This window comes from Saimiri boliviensis, chromosome 17 (assembly GCF_048565385.1).
Source record: "Saimiri boliviensis isolate mSaiBol1 chromosome 17, mSaiBol1.pri, whole genome shotgun sequence".
Taxonomy (NCBI): domain Eukaryota; kingdom Metazoa; phylum Chordata; class Mammalia; order Primates; family Cebidae; genus Saimiri; species Saimiri boliviensis.
The window spans coordinates 18174033-18196964 of record NC_133465.1 but is presented as its reverse complement, the minus strand read 5'-3'; the positions used below and the strand labels follow the sequence as shown (position 1 = coordinate 18196964).

Genomic DNA, 22932 nt, shown 5'->3' with positions numbered 1-22932 from the left:
CGAATGTGGTGAAGGGCTGGGTCCTGGTCTGAGCCTGTTGAGACTGCTGTGGGATTCACTGCCATGTGCCGGAGGAAAGCGGACAAGGGAAAGGACAGGGTGGAGCACTCAGCAGAGCCCCATGGTCGCACACGGGAAGAGCGCCCTGGCAGTGGACGGTCAGTGGCAATGCACTCGCGAAGCCCTCAGGACTCCGTAGGACACGACGTGGCTTCTCCGCAGTCCTGGGGATCGGGAGCAGACGCAGAATGTGGCTGAGCGGTCCCATCCAGGGCCTGAGAGTCTGCATTCTGACACGATTCCCCAGTGGTGCTGCTGGTCTGAGAACCACACTGGGTTTAAGTAACTGGCTTAGGGGACGCAAGGAGGCCAGGCTCTGAGGGAAGGCAGCTGGAGAGGAGAATGATGTTTCTACGCCCCTTCCAGCCTCAGGGTAGTCTGGACCCAGCAGTGTACAGGAACAGCAGCTTTACTGCCTGTCCCCTGGGGTGGTCCCTGCAGCCTTGGGCCCCGCTCCCCCAATGGTGGCAACAAGGTGCAATGGAGGGGACGGCCTGGGCCCTGCAGGCTGCCGTCAGCCTGGGTTTGCCCGTCTGTGAAATGGGATCACACGTATAATCCCGGCTGCCTCGCAGAGCCCAGGCGACGGTGGGATGGACTTGTGCCTGTGTAAGAGCCTGCAACTGACAGATTCTAGAAACACCAGGATCGTGGCCGCTGTCATTACTGGAGGGTTCAACCCATTGCCTTATTTTTCCTTAGTGAAAGACAATCTCACCGAAACACGGAGGCCCTCCCTTCCATCTGTTTGCGTCCTTGGCAGGGTTCAGCCTGCTCTCCCCGTGGTCTGAGAGGAAAGTGTTAGCCAGGAGGGTGGTTGGAGGTGGTGGGAGGTAATCCTGGGAGACTGGTGAGCTGAGGCATGGAGAAGGCTCATCTGGGGTGAACTGAGCAGGCACCCTCTATCCTGAGCCAGTCCCCAGAGGCCACGTGGGCCCCTGTTTCTGGATTAACTGAGCGGGAGCTCAATCAGGCAAACCAGGTTGCTTGGCACGGTGCTTGCCTTAAAGAAGAACAAGGTGGGCTGGGCGCGGTGGCTCACGCCTGTAATCCCAGCCCTTTGGGAGGCCGAGGCAGGTGGATCACAAGGTCAGGAGTTCGAGACCAGCCTGGCCAACATGGTGAAACCCTGTCTGTAGCAAGAATACAGGAATTAGCTGGGTGTGGTGGTGAGTGCCTGTAATGTGGGAAGCTGAGGCAGGAGAATTGCTTGAACCTGGTAGGCGAAAGTGGCAGTGAGCAGAGATCACGCCGCTCCACTCCAGCCTGAGCAACAGAGCAAGACTCCTTCTCAAAACAAAAAAACAAAGCAAGGTGTGCTGTGCCCTTCTGGCTAGGCACTGATATTCAGGGGCAGTGCTGGGCAGGTGGGCCCGGGATGTTGGGCTCACGTGTCTGTGGCCTGTCATTTCCGCCTCGGAGCCAGGTAGCAGCTGTTTCGCTCTGGGCAGGGGGCTCATGAGGAAACCTTTCTGCCTTGGCAGCCCAGGCCACAGCTGGGCCGGCTGCAGATGCCCTGGGCAGGCCCCAGTCGCTGAGGAGCCTTCTTGGGCAGGTTGCTTCATCTCTGAAGCTCAGAATCCTTTCCTGGAGCACAGATATCAAAATATTTATGCCCAGAAGCCTCCACAAACCTGTGCTCACTGCTGCTTTAGGCCCTGCAGCAACCCCAGGTCTGGGCAGATGTTTCAAGTTCAGTGAGTGGGCTCCGGCTCACTGGCGCAGGGCCCAGGTGACCGGCCAGGTGAAGCCCGCCTTGTCTGAGCCTGCCCACGCCCCTGTGCTGCTGCGGCTGGTGGTCCTGGGGCTGCCTGCCAGCCTTCTGTCCTTGGGAGCTAAGTGGGGGCAGGTGCTGTGGGCCACGCTTCACGATGCTCCCCACTCCCTGTTCAGGGGGCAGCCTGGGTGTTAGGAAGCTGTGTGTGAAGCTGGAGGAGCTGAAGAGCTGCGGCTCAGATCAGGTGGTTTGGTCGACTCGGGGATCTTTGAGGCGCCATCGCACTTCCCATGTGTGCGGGGACATCTTCCTTGCAGGGCTCTGGGAGGATGGGGTGCTTCTGAAACGCCCAGCTTTGGGCCTGGCGCCTGCCTCACACAGACGCTCTATCCAGCAGCAGGCCGAGCACAACTCCGCCAACGTCGGCCACAATCCCGTCCCATCGGAATAAACACGCAGCTGCACCTGTGACCCAGAATCCCAGCGGCGGCTCCGTCCTGTCTCAGGTGCGCACTCAGGGTGCGTGGACTCAGCACGGGGCTGGCACCGAAACTGGAAGTGCTGTCAGTGCCCGCAGACAGTGGGAAGACAGTAGACAAATACCAGGCAGTGGAGACGCTCCCTGCCCACTGCAGATTTATAATCAGCAAGTATTTATTGAGTACCTGTTGTCTGCCTTGAGGTGCTCAGAGGAGAGCCCTCGGGAGACCCATTCACTCACCAGGGATGAGTGGGCAATGTGCCAGGTGCCATCCAGGGTAGGGAGTGGGCACTGCAGGAGAGGGTGGGAAGGAGGCTGCATGCAGCCAGCTCTCTGAATCCTGAGCCTGCCTGGAGGAGGGGGCTGCGCTTCGGGGACCCTGCTGGAGAGGGGCAGTGTGGGGAGGGGCGGAGCCCGCCTGGGGCCTCTCATCCTGCAGCTGCCTGGAGGTTGGGCTCTTTCTGACCGTATCCTCAGTAGACGCGGGTTCTGGGGTCTGGCTGGGGGAGGCCAGCCAGTGCTCCTGACTCACTGGCTCCTCTCCTCACATGGTGGCCGCCACCTGCTTAGGGAGTCTTCTTGGGGCTCAGCTCCCCTGACCCTCCCCCGGACACAATGCCAGAACCCATCCTGGCTGGCCACCCTCCCCCGCGTGTGCTATGCTCAGCCCAAAGTTGGTGCCTTCGCCTGCGTGCTCAGGGCAGGGCGGGGGCAGAGGAGGCACTGGGATAGAGCCCGTGTGGATCCTCTGTTGGGGGAGGGAAGGTTGGAGCTGGGATGGGAAGGCCCCTCTGCAGCTCTCCTTTTTCCGTGAGCCCTCCAGGCCCCGCCCCACCCACAGCCAGGGCTGGCTGCTGCCCACTTTGGCCCCTTCCCTTGCGGCATTGCTTCTGGGCTCAACTCAGATTCTGTCTTTTCCAGAAGGTGTCTCTGTCCTTCCAGGCCCCCAGCCTTTGTTCCTTGTCCTCCCCGGCCCTTGCGCGCCTGTGGTGGGCTCTCTGTGACATTGTGAGCTCCCTGCCACCTGCCTGGTCAGTCTTCCCACACCAGCCGCTGAGGACCCTTCCTGCCCACGGTCCTGAGAGGTTGAGGCGCTGGTGCATGGGTGGACCCGGGGCTGAGGCAGACAGAGGGTGGCGGTACGGAGGTGGGGGGTCCCACAGCCAGATGTCCCTACCCTTCTCAGCTGTGGGGCTGTGCCCAGGGCTCTGTGCCCTGAACAAGGGCAGTGGTTCCCCTGCACGGTGGCCTTGTGAGCTAGCTCAGGCCCCGCAATCGTGCTTAGCTGACAGCGCAGTGACCCTCAGAGAAATGAAAACACACAGTTACACAAAGCCTGTTTACAGTAGCAAAATCCCATGAGCAGTCCCTCAGCTGGGGGTGACTCATGGACTGTGGCACTTCCACACCAAAGAATCCTGTGCAGACACAAAAAGGAACAAGCTGGGGACACGCGTGGCCCCCTAGGTGCCTCGCAGAGGCATTAGGCTGAGTGCAGGATGCCACGGCCACCCGATTCCATCTCTGTGACACTGGAGGAGGGAAATGGGAGGGAACACAGGCCAGGAGTGTCTGGGGTGGGGCAGGGAAGGGCCAGGCTCTGGGATGGAGACTGGAGCCGGCTGGAAGCGCTCCATGTCCCGACACGGTGGTGTTATGCATTTGTCACGACTTGTAGACCTGGTCGGGGCACAGTGGCTCACAGCTGTAATCCTAGCATTTTGGGAAGCCGAGGTAGAAGGATTGCTTAGGTCTAGGAGTTGGAGACCAGCCTGGGCAACATACCACGACCCCATCTTTACTACAATCAAACAACAACAAAACTCATAGACCTGCAAATTAAAAAGGGACCCTTTATTTTTTTCGAGATGGAGTTTCGCTCTCGTTACCCAGGCTGGAGTGCAATGGCGCGATCTCGGCTCACCACAACCTCCGCCTCCTGGGTTCAGGCAATTCTGCCTCAGCCTCCTGAGTAGCTGGGATTATAGGCACGCGCCACCATGCCCAGCTAATTTTTTGTATTTTCAGTAGAGACGGGGTTTCACCATGTTGACCAGGATGGTCTCGATCTCTTGACCTCGTGATCCACCCGCCTCCGCCTCCCAAAGTGCTGGGATTACAGGCTTGAGCCACCGCGCCCGGCCTAAAAAGGGCCCCTTTTTAATGGTCCATTTTACTGTCTGTGTTACCTTAATACATCTGACCTAAAAATGAGCTTGAAAGCCCCCTCTTCTAAAATGTACTAGTCTTTAAAAAAAACCGAACAAAAAGCTGGCTGACAGTGGGTGCTACTACTGGCACGTGGGCGTCGATGATGGTGATAATGTCTCTCGCCCATGAAAGGCCGGCCTGGAAACCTGAGCCTCAGCTGCTTATCGGCCTGTGTCGCCAGACAACCATTGTGCCACTCACCAAATATTTTCAAATTTCCTTCCGAGGCAGGCTGAAGTCCAGGTAAATATTGACCCAAGAAGGCAGATCACACTTTGTGCTATATTTGGTTAATAGTTGGAGTCACTCCTAGTTTTATTTAAAAAGAAAAGACACTTTAAAAAGGAGTGCATAAATCAGACATCATAAATGCAGTAGAAAGCCCCCTATTTAAATGACTCTCAGCAAATCTTCTAATGAAACAACCGCCTCTTCCCCTTTCGTATATTTATTAATTTTTTTTCTCTTTCTGGAGATGGGGTCTTGCTCTGTCACCCAGGCTGGAGTGCAATGGTGCAATTGAAGCTCACTGTGGCCTCAAACTCCTGGGCTCAAGCGATCCTCCTGCCTCAGCCTCTCAAGTAGCTGGGACTATAGGCATGTGCCACCACACCCAACAAATTTTTCAATTTTTTGTAGAGCTAGGGTCTTGCTTTGTTGCCCAGCCTCAGAGCCTGAGGTAATTTCTTTCTTTTTTATTTATTTATTTTTTTCGAGACAGAGTCTCACTCTGTCACCCAGCTTGGAATGCAGTGGCTTGATCTCGGCTCACTGTAACTTCTGCCACCCAGGTTCAAGCCATTCTCCTGCCTCAGCCTCCCGTGTAGCTGGGACTATAGGCACCTTCCATCACACTTGACTGATTTTTGTAGTTTTTAGTAGAGATGGGGTTTTACCATCTTGGCCAGGCTAGTCTTGAACTCCTTGTGATCCACCCACCTCGGCCTCCTAAAGTGCTGGCATTACAGTTGTGAGCCACTGCCCTGGCCAAATTTTTAAATATGTATTTGATTTAAGTGATGGCTGTGACAACAGTGACACAATGCTGCCTCTGTCCCGGCCTGGGGCTCTCTGGGCCGCGGATGGCCATCGCCTTTGGAGAAGCTGCTCAGCATGTATTGATGGAGTGCCCTCCTTGCCTCCCTGTCCGGCTAGGATCAGGTACCCAACTCTTTAGCGCCCTCTCTCTGCCATCATGGGACCTGCGGGTCTCTGAGGGCTGGGACCCAGGTCTCGGACTGGCCCCCTATTGCAGTGTCAGGGAGGCTACCTCAGACAGTGAGGACAAGCATGCCATCGGTCCCGGTAGCAGCAGTCTCTTCCTGAGGGCGTTCGCCAACTGACCACTCCCTGGCAGACTGCTCCCTCCACTACCCTGATCTTTCCTGGAGGTGGCAGATTGGACAAGGTCCCACCCAAGTCACAGCTGTGTGACTGTCTTTCAAGTCAACAAACATTCCCCGAGCCTCCTGGAAGGCTGGGTGGCAGGAAGGAAGGACAGCTGCCTTCTATGCCATGCTGGGCCCTGCAGCAGGCACTGTCTGTGTGTCTCAAAGTCCCCTCCCCAGCAACTCCAGGCACAGGGAGAGCTGGTGACTTGTGCAAGGTCGCACTGCCGGAAGGCCTGTCTGCTTCTCTGAGCCTTGGGGCCAGAGCTTCCAGGAGCAACCAGTGGTCAGGGGATTTCCTTTTCTTCTCTCTCTCTCTCTTTTTTTTTTTTTTTTTTTTGAGACGGAGTTTCGCTCTTGTTACCCAGGCTGGAGTTCAATGGTGCGATCTTGGCTCACCGCAACTTCCACCTCCTGGGTTCAAGCAATTCTCCTGCCTCAGCTTCCTGAGTAGCTGGGACTACAGGTATGCGCCACCGTGCCCAGCTAATTTTTTGTATTTTTAGTAGAGACGGGGTTTCACCATGTTGACCAGGATGGTCTCAATCTCTTGACCTCGTGATCCGCCTGTCTCGGCCTCCCAAAGTGCTGGGGTTATAGGCGTGAGCCACCGCGCCCGGCCTCTTCTCCCTCTGTCTTATCTCTCCTCCTGCTTTCTCCCAGAAGACAAATATCCGGGATGGGAGGTGGCCACGTGGCAGAGCATGACTAATTGGCAGCTGAGTGGCACACACAGGGGATCCCACCTGGGGCCTGGGCCAGCTTGGGGAAGGTCCCTGCAGGCTGCTGGGCATGGGGCTGGCTCAGGGTCCTGGGAAGGGCCAGCGCCTTTGGGGAGCACAGGTGTGTTGGGCTGGAATTGGCTTCTGCTGTCGGTGGACCACAGTCACCTGCAGAGGGCATGGCCTGGGGACCTGCAGGGACAGCATCTGCCCTCTGGCCACCAGGGTGCGGGGTGAGGGGAGTCCTTAGCAGAAGGGGAAGGGGAAGGTAAAGGGGGCCAGGCCCAGGACCAGGTAGGGCTTCCTTACAGGAGCAGGGCAGGAGCTGAGCAGCTCTGGGCTCTCACCTCTGAGCTGGGCATCCCAGCTCCGCCCTTCTTTCCGGGCAGCACCAGCCCAACATTCAGGACAGAGCCATCAGTGTAAGCACAGCTCAGAGATCCTCGGACAGATATGGAAAAGGAGCAAAATGTATTGTCATTGTCCAGCCTGAAATCTCCACTGGGACCTGTCAGTGGAGCACACGGCAGACACCCTGTCCCTCCTGTGCCTGCCAGCCTGTAAGGGCAGCTGAGGCCATCTTTTTTTTTCTTTTTTTGAGATGGAGCCTTGCTCTGTCACCCAGGCTAATGTGCAGTGGTGCGATTTTGGCTCACTGCAACCTCCACCTCTCGGGTTTAAGCGATTCTCCTGTCTCAGCCTCCCGAATAGCTGGGATTACAGGTGCCTGCCACCATGCCCAGCTAATTTTTGTATTTTTAGTAGAGATGGGGTTTCACTCTGTTGGCCAGGCTGGTCTCAAACTCCTGACCTCGTGATCTGCCTGCCTTAGCCTCCCAAAGTGCTGGGATTACAGGCCTTGGCCACTGTGCCCGACCCAGCCGAGGCCATCTTATCTGCTGAGGGAGACTGCGCGCTCCCTGACTTTTGGGCTGGGCGCTGGCACTGGTGAAGGGTTTCGGGCTGTGGGCCTTGAGCTTTCCGCTCAGACTGGGCCAGGCCTGACAACACCATGAGCAAGAGCCGCCCTGAGTAGGGGCTGACACTACCAGGTCAGCCTCATCCCACTCCCGGCCACACCAGGTCCCACGGGGCTGATGGGCCACACCGTGGTCCCACGGGGCTCCATGCAGGAAGCATGGAGCGTGAGTCACGCCTGGTGGACGGACAGGTGTGGCAGCCCCTTATGAGAGGAACAACCAAGACTCTCCCACTGGGTTAGGAAGGGAGATCTTTGCCTTGAGCCTGTAATCCCAGCTTCTCGGGAGGCTGAGGCAGGAGAATTGCTTGAACCCAGGAGGCGGAGGTTGCGGAGAGCCGAGATCGCACCATTGAACTCCAGCCTGGGTAACGAGAGTGAAACTCCATCTCAAAAAAAAAAGAGAGAGCGAAGAAAAGGAAATCCCCTGACCACTGGTTGCTCCTGGAAGCTCTGGCCCCAAGGCTCAGAGAAGCAGACAGGCCTTCCGGCAGTGCGACCTTGCACAAGTCACCAGCTCTCCCTGTGCCTGGAATTGCTGGGGAGGGGACTTTGAGACACATGGACAGTGCCTGCTGCAGCGCCCAGCTCTGTGCCATTTCCTTCTGCTTAAACCCACCAGAGCCAGCCATAGGGTGGACACTCCCATGAAGTCACCTTTACTCCCATGAAGTCTGTTCCTTGCAGGACTGCTGAGTTCCTGACAGAGGTGACAAGTGTCCCCGGGGCTTCCTTGTCCAGGAGGAAGGTTGGAGGCTGCCTGGGTGTGCTTTGGACCCAGGGGCAGGCAGAGGATGCCTTTGAACTTGGCCTGAGCTTGTCAGGTGAAGCCAAGGACAGAGGCTGGGGTCCCAGTGAGAGGTGACAGTCCCGTGAAGTCAGATTGGCACGGATCCCATGAGAGTTGGGAGGCTTCGGAATGTTCAGGAACAGCATGTGGCAGGGGTCGTATTCTGCCAGACCTGAGGTCAGATCCGTTTGCTCACTGTGTGTCCTTGGCGAGTCCTGTATGGCAGGCACACTACGGACACTCGGACATCCCCCGTGGGGCTGGCCTGCGGGCTGAATAGGATGCATGGCTGGACTCACCACAGCGCCTGGCACACTGCAAGCCCTGTGCAGGTGTCGGCTGATGTCACTGTGCCAATGGTCGTCCCACCAGAGTCTGCATGCCACAGTTCAGGTGACTGCAGTCCCATGGGGAGACAGTGGCAGAATTAGGGAGCCACAGCCAGACACTGGACCGAGACCCCCACAGAACCCAAGGGAGGGCAGGACAGTCCCCTGCTCACCGATGGGGACCCTTACCCTTCAGAAAGATGGGGACCTGACTGAGCTCACACAGCTGGGAAACAGGCTAACTTTTTATCTTGAAAAATATGCAACATTTACAAAACTAGAAGCATTTAAGCATTTAATGACCCCTTCAAGGATTCTCTCACAATATGTCATTCTTGTTCTGTCTTCTGCACCATCTCCGCCTTTTCCTGTCTGCTTCCTTTCACTAGAGTGGTTTTTTGTTTGTTTGTTTGTTTGTTTGTTTGTTTTTTTCTGAGATGGAGTCTTGCACTGTCACCCGGGCTGGAGTGCAGTGGCGCAATCTCGGCTCACTGCACCCTTTACCTCCCAGGTTCAAGTTGTTCTCCTGCCTCAACCTCCCAAGTAGCTGGGATTACAGGTGCCCACCACTACTCCAGGCTAATTTTTGTATTTTTAGTAGAGATGGGGTTTCACTATGTTGGCCAGGCTGGTCTCAAACTCCTGACCTCAGGTGATCTGCCCGCCTCGGCCTCCCAAAGTGCTGGGATTACAGGCATGAGCCACTGCACCCGGCCCTCTCTAGAGTGTTTTAAAGCAAATCCAGACACCAAATTTCATTGGTAAATATCTCACATACATATGAAATGCAGAATGTATCTCTAACAAGTAAGGACTTTTAATAATATAATATAATATACATTTAGCAAAATTAATAATTTTATTTTAAAATAGCCTTATAGGCCGGGTGCTGTGGCTCAGCCTATAATCCCAGCACTTTGGGAGGTCGAGGTTGGCAGATCACCTAAGATCAGGAGTTTGAGACCAGCCTGGCCAACATGGTGAAACCCCACCTCTACTAAAAATACAAAAATCAGCTGGGCGTGGTGGTGAGTACCTGTAATCCCAGCTGTTCGGAAGGCTGAGGCAGGAGAACTGCTTAAACGCGGGAGGCAGAAGTTGCAGTGAGCCGAGATCGCGCCACTGCACTCCAGCCTGGGTGGCAGAGCAAGACTCCATCTCAAAAATAAAATAAATAAAATAAAATAGCCTTATAGAGGAATAACTGACTTACAACAAAGTGCACCTATGTGAGTTGTGTTTTTAGAGATGGGTCTTGGTCTGTCACCCGGGCTGGAGTGCATTGGTGCTGCAGCGTGGAACTCCTGGACTCAAGTGATCCTCCCACCTCAGCCTCCAGAGTAGCTGGGACTACAGGCATGTGCCACTGCACTGGCTGATGTTTTTATTTTTTAGAGATGGGGTCTCACTGTTTAGCTTAAGGTTGTCCTAAACTCCTGGGTTCAAGCAGTCCTCCTGCCTTGGCCTCCCAAAGTGCTGGGACTACAGGCGAGAGCCGCTGTGCCCCCCCCTGCAATTTGAGTTTTGAAGTGTGTCTACAGCCAGCAGGCACGGGCTTAATTAAGATTGTTAACATAGCCATTCCTATCTTTGAGATCCCCCCCGCCCCTCTTGTCCTTCCTAAACCAGGCTGCTGCTAATCTGCTTTCTGTCACTGGACATTAGTTGGCATTTTCAGGAATTTTATAAATATGGAATCATGGCCGGGCGCAGTGGCTCATGCCTGTAATCCCAGCACTTTGGGAGGCTGAGGCAGGTGGATCTCCTGAGGTCAGGAGTTTGAGACCAGCCTGACCAATGCGGTGAAATCCCGTCTCTACTAAAAACACACAAAAAATTAGCTGGGCATGGTGGCATGTGCCTGTAGTCCCAGCTACTCGGGAGGCTGAGACAGGAAAATTGCTTGAACCCAGGAAATGGAGGTTGCAGTGAGCCGAGATAGTGCCACTGTACTCCAGCCTGGGTGACAGAGCAAGACTCCACCTCAAAAACAAACAAACAAAAAAAAAGGAATCATACAGTATACCCTATTTTTGTCTGGCTTCTTTCACTCAGAATAGTTATTTTGTGGGTGATGGATGCTGTTGCATGGACTGGTAGTTCCTTTTCAGTGCTGAGTACTATTCCATTGTATCCATTCACTGTAGTTTGTTTATTCATTCACTAGTTGATGGACGTTTGGGTTGTCTCCAGTTTTTGACTGTTACAAGTAAAGCTACTGTAAACATCCACGTTCAAGTCTGCATTGACAGCTGCTTTCATCTTTCTTAAGTAACTACTAGGAGTGGAATGGCTGGGTCATGTGGTGGTAAGTGTGTGCTTAATGCTTTACGAGACTGCCAAATTGGGCCGGGCGCAGTGGCTCATACCTGTAATCCCAGCACTTTGGGAGGCCGAGGCAGGCAGATCACCTGAGGTCAGGAGTTCGAGATCAGCCTGGCTAACATGGTGAAACCTGTCTCCACTAAAAATACAAAAATTAGTCAGGCGTAGTGGTGTGTGCCCATAATCCCAGCTACTTGGGAGGCTGAGCCAGGAGAATTGCTGGAACCCAAGGCAGACGTTTCGGTGAGCTGAAATCATGGCACTGCATTCCAGCCTGGGCAACAGAGCAAGACTCCATCTCAAAAGATAAAAAAAAGAGAGACTGCCAAACTGCCTTCAGAAGTGAGTGTGCCATTCTCCATTCTGACCAGCAAGGAGCAAGCATTCTAGTTGCTCGGCTTCTCTCCAACCCTTTAACCATTTTGTATGAATTCTTTATATATTCTAGATACAGTCCTTTAGCAGATAAATTATTTACAAATCTGTTCGCCCATTCTGTGGGTTTTCTTTGTATTTTCATGATAGAGTCCTTTGAAGTATAAAAGTCTAAACATTTGATAAAACCAATTCATTTTTCTCTTTTGTTGCTTGTGCTTTTGATGTCATATCCGAGAAACCATTGCCAAATCCAAGGTCATGAAGAGTTATACCTATGTTTTCTTCTAAGAGTTTTATAGTTTTAGCTCTTACATTTAGGTCTTTCATCCATTTTGAGTTAGTTTTTGCATATGTGAGGCTAAGAGTCCACCTTCATTCTTTTGCATGTGAATAGCCTGTTGTCCTGGGGCTATTTGCCGAAAAGACGATTCTATTTTTTTTTTTTTTTTTTTTTTTTTTTTTTTTTTTTGAGACGGAGTTTCACTCTTGTTACCCAGGCTGGAGTGCAATGGCGCGATCTCGGCTCAATGCAACCTCCGCCTTCTGGGTTCAGGCAATGCTCCTGCCTCAGCCTCCTGAGTAGCTGGGATTACAGGCACGTGCCACCATGCCCAGCTAATTTTTTGTATTTTTAGTAGAAACGGGGTTTCACCATATTGACCAGGATGGTCTCGATCTCTTGACCTCGTGATCCACCCGCCTCGGCCTCCCAAAGTGCTGGGATTATGGGCTTCTTTCTGCATTCATTTGTTCTGGCAGCCTTGTTGGAAGTCACTTGTGTGGATGTGAAAGTTTATTTCTGGGCTCTCCATGCCGTTCCGTTGGTCTATGTCTGTCTCTGTGTCAGTGCCATACTGTCGTGATTACTGTTGCCTTGTGGTAAGTTTGAAATCAGAAAGTATGAGTCCTCCAACTTGGTTTTTGTTTTTTGTTTTTTGTTTTTTGAGAGGGGATCTCGCTCTGTCACCCAGGCTGGGGTGCAGTGGACTGATCTCAGCTCACCCCCTTATTTTTTTTTAAGATTGTTTCAGATATTTTGTGACCCTTAAATATCCATATGGATGTTAGAATCAGCTTGTCAGTTTTACAAAGAAGCCAGCTGAGATTCTGATTGTGATTGCATTGAATCTCTAGATCAGTTTAGCGAGTATTGCCATCTTAACCAGTCTGTGGTTCACGAACATGGCATGTCTGTCCATGTATTTAGGTCTTTTATTTCTTTGAATAATGTTTCGTTTTCAGAGAGTAAGTTTTGTACTTTCATTATATTTATCCCTAAGTATTTTACTCCTTTAAATGCTCTAGTAAATGGAATTGTTTTCTTGATTTCTACCTTCAGACCTTTTATTGCAAGTGTATAGAAATGCAATCACATTTTGTAGCCTTGCTAAATTCATTTATTAGCTTGAATTTTTTTTTTTTTTTTTTTTTTTAGTGGACGCTTAGGGCTTTTAATGTATGAGATTATATCATCTGTGGATAGTTTTACATATTTCTTTCCAGTGTGAATGCCTTTATTTCATTTTCTTGCCCAATTCCCCTGGCTGAAACCCCTAGTACAAAGTTGAATTGCAGTGGTAAAAGTAAATGTCCTTTCATTTTCTGGTTGCTGATTTTATGGGGAAAGCATCCAGTCTTTCACCATGAAGTATGAAGTTAGCTCTGGGTTTTTCTGCTCATTGAAAAAAATTGAGTTTTTTTGTTTTCTTATTGTCAAGTTTTGAGAGTTCTGTATATATTTTGGATGTAAGTCCCTCAAGAAGTATGGCTTTCCTGATATTTTCTGCCAGTCTGTGGCTGATCTTTTCATTCTATCAAGAATGTCTTTTGAAGAGAAGTTTTAAAAGTTTGGTGAATTTCAAGTTATCACGTTTTATTTTATGAATCATGCTTTTTATATTGTGCCTAAGAAATGATCATGTAATCCAAGATCATAAGATTCTCTCTAGTCTATTTTATTTGAAAAGTTTTAGAAGGTTTTATATATTTAGAATGATATATTTATATGTAGATTTAGGTTTTATATTTCTATTTGTAGTTCATCTTGAATTCAATTTTTGTATTTGATCTGGGTTATGGATTGAAGTTTTTTTTTTTGCATATGATAGCCAGATGTTCCAGTGCCATCTGTGGAAAGGCTGTCCTTTCTCCACTGAATTGCCTTAGTACCTTGTCAGACATTTCAAAATCTGGTGTGTTAGTTCAACCTTGTTCTTTTTTTTTTTGAGACGGAGTTTTGCTCTTGTTGCCTAGGCTGGAGTGCAATGGCGTGATCTCAGCTCACTGCAACCTCCACCTCCCAAGTTCAAGTGATTCTCCTGTCTCAGCCTCCCGAATAGCTTGGATTATAGGCATGCACCACTACGCCCAGCTAATTTTGTATTTTTAATAGAAATGGGGTTTCTCCATGTTGGTCAGGCTGGTCTTGAACTCCCGACCTCAGGTGATCCGCCCACCTCGGTCTCCCAAAGTGCTGGGATTACAGGCGTGAGCCACTGTGCTCAGCCTGTTTTTTAATTTCAAAGTTGTCTTGACTATCCTAAGTTTTTTGTATTTTCATATCTATATATTTGTGGATAGTGATTGTTGTCTGTGAATAAAGTCAGTAAGAGACTGAGACCCTGTCTCATGAAAAAAAAAAAAAAAAAAATTCAGAATAATTCATTAGTGTCCTAGCAACCTCAGCATGTCCGTCTTTAGCCAGCTGGGGGCCCGTCAAGTGTTTCTCAGTGTTCTTCTGGCATTTCCACCGTGTCTTTCGTAGCTTTCGTTCTTACGTTCAACATCTTCTGTTCCCAGAGTAGACTGGAATTAGCCTTTTAACCAAGGAGCCCTGGTTACTTGTAGTGGAGAATGATATTTGGAGACCACAATATGAATGCTAGGATACTCACTGTTCCAGGCCTCTGTAGGAAAAAAGAACTTTTTAGAAATAGAAATAAATCATGAGTTCATACCAGTATTTCTATTTCAAACGTTGTTGTTCAACCTTTTAATTTCATTTTGGTATCACTTTTATCTTATAGGAAGCTTGGATCCTAAATATAGTAACATAATTAATATGTAGATGATCAAAATAACAATATCTGTATTATTACATATTTTTTCACCAGCAATAGATTTACTCCATGTGGTCTAGAATCTTTCTGGTTCTTTTGTCCTCAGGCTGTGCTGTAGGAGGGAGGATTAGTCAAAATACTATGTTTCAAAACCACTTGAAACTTTTCGCTGAGGCTGGAGTTCAGTGGCAAGATCTTGGCTCATTGCAACCTCTGACTCCCCGGTTCAAGCAATTCTCTTGCCTCAGCCTCCCAAGTAGCTGGGATTACAGGCAACTGCCACCACACCTGGCTAATTTTTTTGTATTTTTAGTAGAGACAGGGTTTCTCCATGTTGGCCAGGCTGGCCTCGAACTCCTGACCTCAGGTGATCTGCCTACCTCAGCCTCCCAAAGTGCTGGGATTACAAGCGTGAGCCACCGTGCCAGGCCAGCAAAACTCATCTGTGTTTTTACCAGTTTCATTGATTGAGTTTTTGGATTTTCAGTAGTTCCTTTGTTCTTAATTATGCAAAACATTTACTTGCTTCCATAGTCAACAAAGGACATTTGTAAATGTCTGCCGTGTCTCCCCTCTCACCTGTAGGTCATACTTTTGATCAGTTTTGGGTTTGTCCTTCCCCTTTTACTTTTTGAAAACGTAAGCACCTGCTGTGTGTGTCTCTCCCCGTAACTCCAATTCATTTTCTCATACAACAGGTTGGGCGCACCTTCGTCTGCACCTGCTTTTTTAGTTAATAAATGTATCCTGGAGCTCACACCGTAGCAATAGATCAAAATCTTCCTCCTTCCCTTCTCCAAGGAGCCCTTCCCCAGGTGGGGCTGTAGCACAGTTCATTCAGCCCCCATCCCGCCCCCGCCCTACCGGTGACCTGGGTGGGCTTCATCTTTATAGGATGCTGCAGGTAGCGCTGGGGCTAGAATTCGAACTCAGCCTGTGTTGCGATCGCTCTTTCTCCTGTGCTATGTGGGCTGTTGTAATGGAGGGGCTGGGGAGCAAAGTGGAGTGAAGAGGTTGAGCGTGAGCACTGAGGCTGGAGGAGGCGAGCGTTCTCCGTCGTGCCATGGCCCCTCAGGTGCGAAGCCGGGTCACGCCGCTTTGCTGGGAGCGGGTTGTCTGGGAGCAGGCAGCTGGCGCTGAGACCTGCTCTCCGGTGCTGTGGTGAAAAGGGCATGCACTGCAGGGCGAGAGCTCAGGTGTACCTTGGACAGTGATTGATTCACTGGACTAGCTGGTGGAGCAGGCAGGTGATTGTTGGAAGCCTCGGGCAGGCTGTGTCACGTGGAAAGGCACTTGAGCCACGTGCTGTGGGGCGCTTTGGATGCTGGCCTGAGCTGCTGCTGGTCCTGTGTCCTGGAGAAGGCCTAGCCCAGGCTCAGTGGCACTGGCCAGATTGGGGCAGATCTGAAAGGAGCCAGGGCTGTGCACACCTGCCAGGGCAGGGGGGAGCGGGGTGTTGGGAAGGACAGATGTGATTCAGGTCACCGGGCTGGCTGGGCCTGGCATGTGCAGGACAGAGGGGGCTGACACGGTGTGGCCGGGGAGAGCCACCTGCTCATATACACACTGGCTCGCTGGTCCAGGGCCTGCCTAGCTGGCAGTGGCTGGCTCCTGTGCTGGGCTCTGCTGAACTTTCACACATGCACCCTGTTCATCATGAGCTCTGGTGACAAGGGAGAGGGGTTCAGGCCCCGCTGGGATGTGCAGTGGGACAGCACTTGGCATGTGCAGGGGACTTACGTGACAGTATCACAGTGACCTTGATCTGGGGCTTGATCTGACAGTATCACAGTGACCTTGATCAAGAAACGCCTTGATGGGCTGTCCTCATGCTACTGGGCCTGGGCCACAGAGGCTGGCCTGGGAGTACCTGGTGGCCTTGGCAGCCTCAGCCATCCTTGTCAACTCCAGTGGGCCTGAGAGATCCCGAACCCTGCCTCCTGATGCCACGGAGCCCTGAGTTTGTTTGGAAGGCTGGTGGAGGGCTGGGCTCTGCCGCTTCTGAGGTCCCTGAGCTCTCATTGGAGCCTGTGTTTCTGGGGGGCCAGGGTGGGATGAGGGAGAGCCAGGAGTCATGGGCAGGCTGCCTGCTGCTCCAGGGACCTCTCACTCAGACCCCTGTATGTCACCTACAGATACCCTGGGAGCCTTAGGGCCCCTCCTCTCTTCATGGAGCCCAGCTAGTGGTCCCATCCCTTCCTGGCTCCCTGCAGGGTGAGGGAAAGAGGAGAGGAGAGAAGGCCTTGGCGCGCTGATGGTTCCATGCAGACCCAGGCTTGTTGAGCGCCCCCTCGGTGGCAGCCCCTCCGGATTCAGCATGGTACAGGCAGAGGCGGCCGCAGCGTGAACTGTTAGGCCGCGGCCACGTCTCACTGGGGCTGCGAGGCAGGAGTTCAGGAGTGAGAAGGCACTGGCTAAGGCTCCTGGGACTGGAAAGGGGGCAGTCAGGCCGGTGGAGGGGTGAGTCCGGCTGTAGGAGCGGGGTGCGGGGGTTCAGGAGGCAAAAGCAGGAAGGCAGAGGGAAGCTTGGATCGCAGGAGCTCCTTTGTGCTGGTGCACGACCCATGTCCTCTGAACGAAAGGGACGCGCTCCTTCAGTGGTTCCGTGGGCCCTTTGCAAAGCCCGTGGAAACGCCGGCTCCTCCCCAGCATTCGTTACCAATGCAAAGCACTTGCCCTTTGCTTGGGGCATTCTAGACCCCCAGGTGCCCAGGCTGGGAGCCCTGGACCCGGTGGGAGTCCTGGCCGTGGAATTCAGATGGGACCTGCCACTGCAGCCGGGTGGTAGGCAGATCTAGCCAGGGAAGGACGAGGTGGGAGAGGAGGAGCTCCTGAGTCAGTCGGGGGCCAGCTGCAGAGGGAGAGGCCTGGTGACTGGCAAGCCCAGTGTGGCAGGGATCTGCCTGCCTGTCTTCTCCCTGGGGACATTGCTTCACAGCAGACTTTCCTCATCAGCTATGCCGGGGCCCGTCAGGCCAGTAGCGCGGCCTGATGCCTCTCCTACCCTTTGCCCACTTCAAAACAAAACAAACGGCCGCACCGCTGTCCACGCCGTGGGGTAGATGTTGCTCCGGGTATTTGATGGGCAGGAATTCACTGAATTCGCACAGCAACTCTGTGAGGCAGTAGAGAGTATTATTAGCTCCATTTTACAGATCGGGAAACAGAGAGGGGAAATCACCTGCCCCAGGGGCAAGCTGAGGAGCTGGTGCTTGAGCGCAGACCCCGGCTCTGGGAGCAGCGAGCTGCTCTGCTGGGCTCGGGGGGACACTCGCCCATCAGTCCTTCAGTGAATTGGAAGGAGCCTTGTCTCACTTCAAAAGGGGATTTAAAAACTCTGCCCTCTGCAGTCTCACTTCAAGGATACGTAGGAAATTTGAGAGGAAAATAGGAAGTCTCCAGAAAAGGGTCTTGTCCCCAGAAGGGAGTCCCGCTTCTTGGACGCTCACTGCATAGCTGGGCTGGTGGGGGCCTTGCAGGATGAAGGCTGTGCTCATTTTCAAGACTTTTCACCACAAGTGGAAGGCTTGGCTTTCATGTGAAAAACGCCGAGTGTTTCATTGTCGATCCAAATAGTTTAAACATGCTGTGAATTTGACCAGAACACATCTTGGGTTGCCAGCTACAACCTCTGAGTCTAAGGATGCCAAGAATAGAGCCCAGGAAAGGGCAGGGATGAAGCCTGGGTCCTGGCATGGAGATAGAGGGTGGAACTGCCACCTCAGGCTGGATGGGTACCATGGGCATGGGCAGAGGCGATTCCCACTGAGTGGGACCCAGAAGGAAATCAGATGTAGTCCCTGCTCTGAGCTGCGGACGGAGGGAGAGATGGGAGTTCTCACGTGCCCTGGGCCACATGCCAGGGCCGGAAGCCTTTCACCCCTCGCCTGCTCTGCCTCTCCCACCACACTGGCAGGGGGATCGGGTGGGGGGTACTGTACATCCCGTTTTCCGTACTTTGCAGCTGACTCAGTTGATGTACCGGGCAGCTGAGTGATTTGCCTGTGAAGTGCCGTTGGCTGTTGGTGAGCGTCAAGGCCAGGATGGTGTCCCTGGGCCTCAACCCCACCCCTGTTTTCCTCCCGCTCCACTTGCCTTGGGCCTGTCTCTTCTGCCCTAAGGTAGAGGCTGTGGGTGAGATTTGCAAAAAAAAAAGAAAAAGGAGTCGGCATTTGGGAAGGAGATCTGTGTGTTCCAGAGCAGAGCTGGGGACTCCTTGCCAGGGTGTGGGAGAGGCTGGGCTGCTGGGTGGAGCAAACACACACCCAGGGCCTGGGTGCATATTAGGGTTCCAGGTCAACAGCACATGACTGTTTTAGGATGAAAAGCAGTCCCGTGGGACAACTTACACCAAAACATGGTTGTTTTGTTTGTTCATTGGTTTTTTGATATGGAGTCTTGCTGTCGCCCAGGCTGGAGTGCAATGGTGAGATCTCAGCTAACTGCAACCTCTGCCTCCAGATTCAAGGGATTCTCCTGCCACAGCCTCCCTAGTAGCTGGGACTATAGGCACGTGCCACCATGCCCAGCTGATTTTTGCTATATATATATATATATATATATATATATATATATATATTTTTTTTTTTTTAAGTTGGGGTTTTACTATATTGGTCAGGCTGGTCTTGAACTCCTCACCCCAGGCGATCCACCCGCCTTGGCCTCCAAAGTGCTTGGATTACAGGCGTGAGCCACCACACCTGGCCTGATTTTTGTATTTTTAGTAGAGATGGGGTTTCACCATGTTGCCCGGGCTGGTCTCGAACTACTGACCTCATGATCGGCCTCCCAGAGTGCTGGATTACAGGCATGAGCCAGTGTGCCCAGCCAGTTTGTTGTTTATCTGAAGCTTACATTTACCTGGAGGATCCTGGCAGCCCCGGGGAGAGAGAATTTGGGTAAGGGGTGCGGAGGGTTGGGCAAATGAATCCCCGCTTTAGGATTCTGGAAATCTAGAAGACAGACAAAAACCAGGAGCAGTGACAGCAGAGCGCCGGGCCACTCCACCATCTACCATGGGCCTGGGAGGCCACTGTGTCCTGGCCCCCGCTCATTGTTGGATGAAACCAGCAGCAGGGCTCCCAGAGAGGGCACGGTGGGTGCTGCCAGTCAGGGAGGGAAGTTCTGGGAGTCCCGCTGGCTGCTGGTTTATCCACTGCCTCGGAATAGCAACCCCATCCAATACCAGCCACGGCGGGGTTCCTTCCCTCTTTTTCTTTCCCACATGGGCTGGTCTTGCTTGAAGCTTTTATGTTATTGTTAGATTGCTCTGAAAGCTCGTGTAGCACTGGCCCTTTCTGAGGCTAAGGGACAAGTGTGGCCTGGCTCTGTTGTCGGGGGAACGGGGCGGGGGTGGGGAGTGTTGTGGGAGGCTGAGGATGGCAGAGTGTTCCTGAGAGAGCCCTTGAAGGAAAAGTATATATATATATATATATATATATATATATATATATATATATTTTTTTTTTTTTTTTTTTTTTCAGACAGAGTCTAGCTCTGTCAGGTTGGAGTGCAGTGGCAGATCTCAGCTCACTGCAACCTCCGCCTCCCAGGTTCAAGCGATTCTTCTGCCTCAGCCTCCTGAGTAGCTGGGACTACAGCCTCCCACACCACGCCTGGCTAATTTTTGCATTTTTAGTAGAGACGGTGTTTCACCATGTTGACCAGGCTGGTCTCTGTCTTCTGACCTCAGGTGATCCACCCGCCTCGGCCTCCCAAAGTGTTGGGATTACAGGTGAGAGCCACCTCATTGGGCAGGTATTTATCATTAGGGAAATGCAAACCAAAGCCACCTGACTACAATTTTTTTTTTTTTTTTTTTTTTTTGAGATAGGGTCTTTCTCTGTCTTCCAGGCTGGGGTTCAGTGGTGCCCGATCTTGGCTCACTGCAGCCTCGACGTTGTGAGCTCAGGCAATCCTCTGGCTAATTTAATTTTTTTTTAGAGACACAGGGTCTCAACTATATCTCACAGGCTGGTGTTGAGCTCCTGAGCTCATGCTCCCAAAGTGCTGGGATTATAGGTGTGAGCCCCCGCGCCCTGTGTCCCCCACCCTGAAGGCTGTAACTGTCAGAAGGTAACTGGCGTTGGGGAGGATGTGGAGAAACTGGAATCTTCATGCGTTGCTAGTGGGGCTGGAAAATGGGGCAGCCACTGTGTAAAACAGTTTTGCAGCTCTTCAATAAATGAAAATAGTTTACCCTATGACCCAGCAATTCCACTCCTAGGTGTATACCGAAGAGCAGTGGAAACGCGCGTCCACAAAACACTTGGGCACGAGTGTTCCTTGCAAGTGCCGAGTGCTGCTTGCCTTTGCCTGTGGCCACTGCGGACAGTGCTGCTAAAGCAGCGCAGGTGTCCAGCAGCTGCTGATCAGGGGACAAAATCTTTATGTACTGGAGTCGCATTCAGCCGTAAGAGGGAATTAGGCGCTGTGGCATGGACGAACCTCGAGAACCTTACACCAAGTCAAAGCAGCCAGACACAAAAGAGCATGTAGCGTGTGCTTCCGTTTATATGAAATGTCCAGAACAGGCGAATCCATAGAGACAGCGGTGAGTGGTCGCCAGGGGCCGGCCGACAGGAACGGGGAGGGGCTGCCGATGGGGGCGGGGCTTCTACTGCGGTGGTGAAATGTGCTGGTGATGGTTGCCCAGCTAGAAACTACCTTGAGTTTTATCTCGAAACTGGAAGGAAACAAAACAAACAAAGCAGGCGGTGGGCCTGGGCCCGTGGTGCTCTCTGTAGGCTGCTTTTCTTCTGCCCCCACCCCCACCCCACGCATTCCCGGCAAGGTCACTGTAGCCCCACCGCACCCTCCCCTGCAGCGCTCATTTCTCCTTCCCTTTGAGCTTCCGGAAGTCAGCAGTGGCCACCTGCTGAGAGCTGGACTAGGGCCTGCTTACCTTCTGGGAGAATTCGTAGCAGTGCCAACAGCTGATTGAGGGGACAGCCCAGGAGCTACCTGGTACCTCACCTCTCCTTCCTGTAAAGTTTGCCGTCTCCCCATCCCCGCCCCCCTCGCCCAGCCTGCCACTGCCAAGGAGCTCTGAGGACAGGGCCCAGGACTGGCCAGAGGACTCACTGGGGAGCCACCTCCTGGGAGTCAGTGGCCTTGGGGCAAATGATCGCCAATCACTCTCCTGCTGCAACTGCCAGGAAAGGCAGGTCCCTTTGGGAAGTGGAGCAGGCAGCAGTCATGGCTGGGGCTGGGGTGGAGACAGGTGGCGCATGGCATCTCCCCTGGGAGCAGGCCTCTGAGACCCTTCCTGTGCACACCGGCGCCTGTTCTGGGCCCGAAGGCAGCTTGCTCACGTGACTAGAGCCCCGCCCCCGACTCCAGGCTGCTCGCCTGTCTTTTGCATCCTCCTTGCCCTACCCTCCCTTCTTTCTGCTCAGTCCTCAGTGTCCTGGGCCAGGCCCTGGCAGTGACCAGCTCCGGACTGTGGAGCCAGCAGAGAGGCAGGAAGAGCTCCCTTCTCTCCACTGTTGATGGCCAGATGTTGAGATTCCAGATGTGATTAGTTTGAAAAAACAAAGTAAAAGGATTCTGAGGCTAAAAGTCACTGTTGGAAAGTCTGTGCCTTGGGAGGAGCACTCGGGCAGAGGGAGGAGGGTGAGGAGTTTTCTTTTCTTCGCTTTGTCCCCGTGATGGACACTTTGTGAGGTCCCAGCAGGAATCTGGGCCTGTGCTTGTGAAGGCCTGCAGTCCTGGGCGCCTCTGGCAGTTCTGCTGGGGCCACTGTAGGATGCACTGGGCAGCTCCAGGCAGGGCCTGACATCAGAGCCCATGTGACTGCCCAGAGATAGGTCTTCTCAGCCAGACATCTCTTTCTGCCTCTTGGTGGGTTCATGGCTGTGTCTGGTTGAATGGTGGTTTCCAGAAGGACCTTGTTGTGTGTCCAGATGAACTGAGCAAATATGAAAATCCCTCTGGAACTCGCTCTAGGGCAGATCATTCGAGGCTGAGGTGCACGTGGTGGTTGCTTCTGTGTAATTCTCCTTCCTCAGGAATAGGGGCTTTGGAGCCTGGGAAGCAGAGAGAGGCATGCGTTCCCCACCCCTGCCCTGGAGTCTCCCCAGCAAACATCTCTCTCTTGTTCTCTGCCCACGGTTTAGGTTGCACGATGGGAACACAAGACCCGCAAGCTAAGCAGGGCCTTCGGGTCCCCCTACCTGGCCTGCTACTCCCTGAGCATCACCATCCTGCTCCTGAACGTCCTGCGCTCACACTGGTAAGCACAGCCCTTTCCCTGGGGAGCCCAACCCCTGGGCTAGCGGAAGGGCCGTTGCTGGTGGTCCCTTGTCCCTCACCATGCAGGAGCCTTGAGTCTGAGCATGCAGGGGTCAGCTCTCAAAGCCACCTGGTACAGCGAGCCACCTTACCGCTCCCGGCCATTTAGACTCCAGCCAGCCGAGGAGCTCCAGTGACCTCAGGAACAGGGGGATGTGATGGGGGACAAGGGACAATGCCTGGATGGTCCCAACGTCACAT

The 22932-nt window shown here is 52.8% G+C and overlaps 1 protein-coding gene across 6 annotated transcripts in view; it reads left to right on the top strand.

The window, feature by feature from the left end:
• The window catches only part of PEMT (phosphatidylethanolamine N-methyltransferase), an 83644-nt gene that overhangs the window by 45775 nt on the left and 14937 nt on the right, over window positions 1-22932 (top strand). For all 6 annotated transcript variants that reach the window (XM_003929296.4, XM_074388291.1, XM_074388290.1 and 3 more), the window contains exon 3: window positions 22557-22672. In XM_003929296.4, the coding sequence (XP_003929345.1) occupies window positions 22557-22672 (116 nt within the window). The remainder of the gene's footprint in view (window positions 1-22556; window positions 22673-22932) is intronic.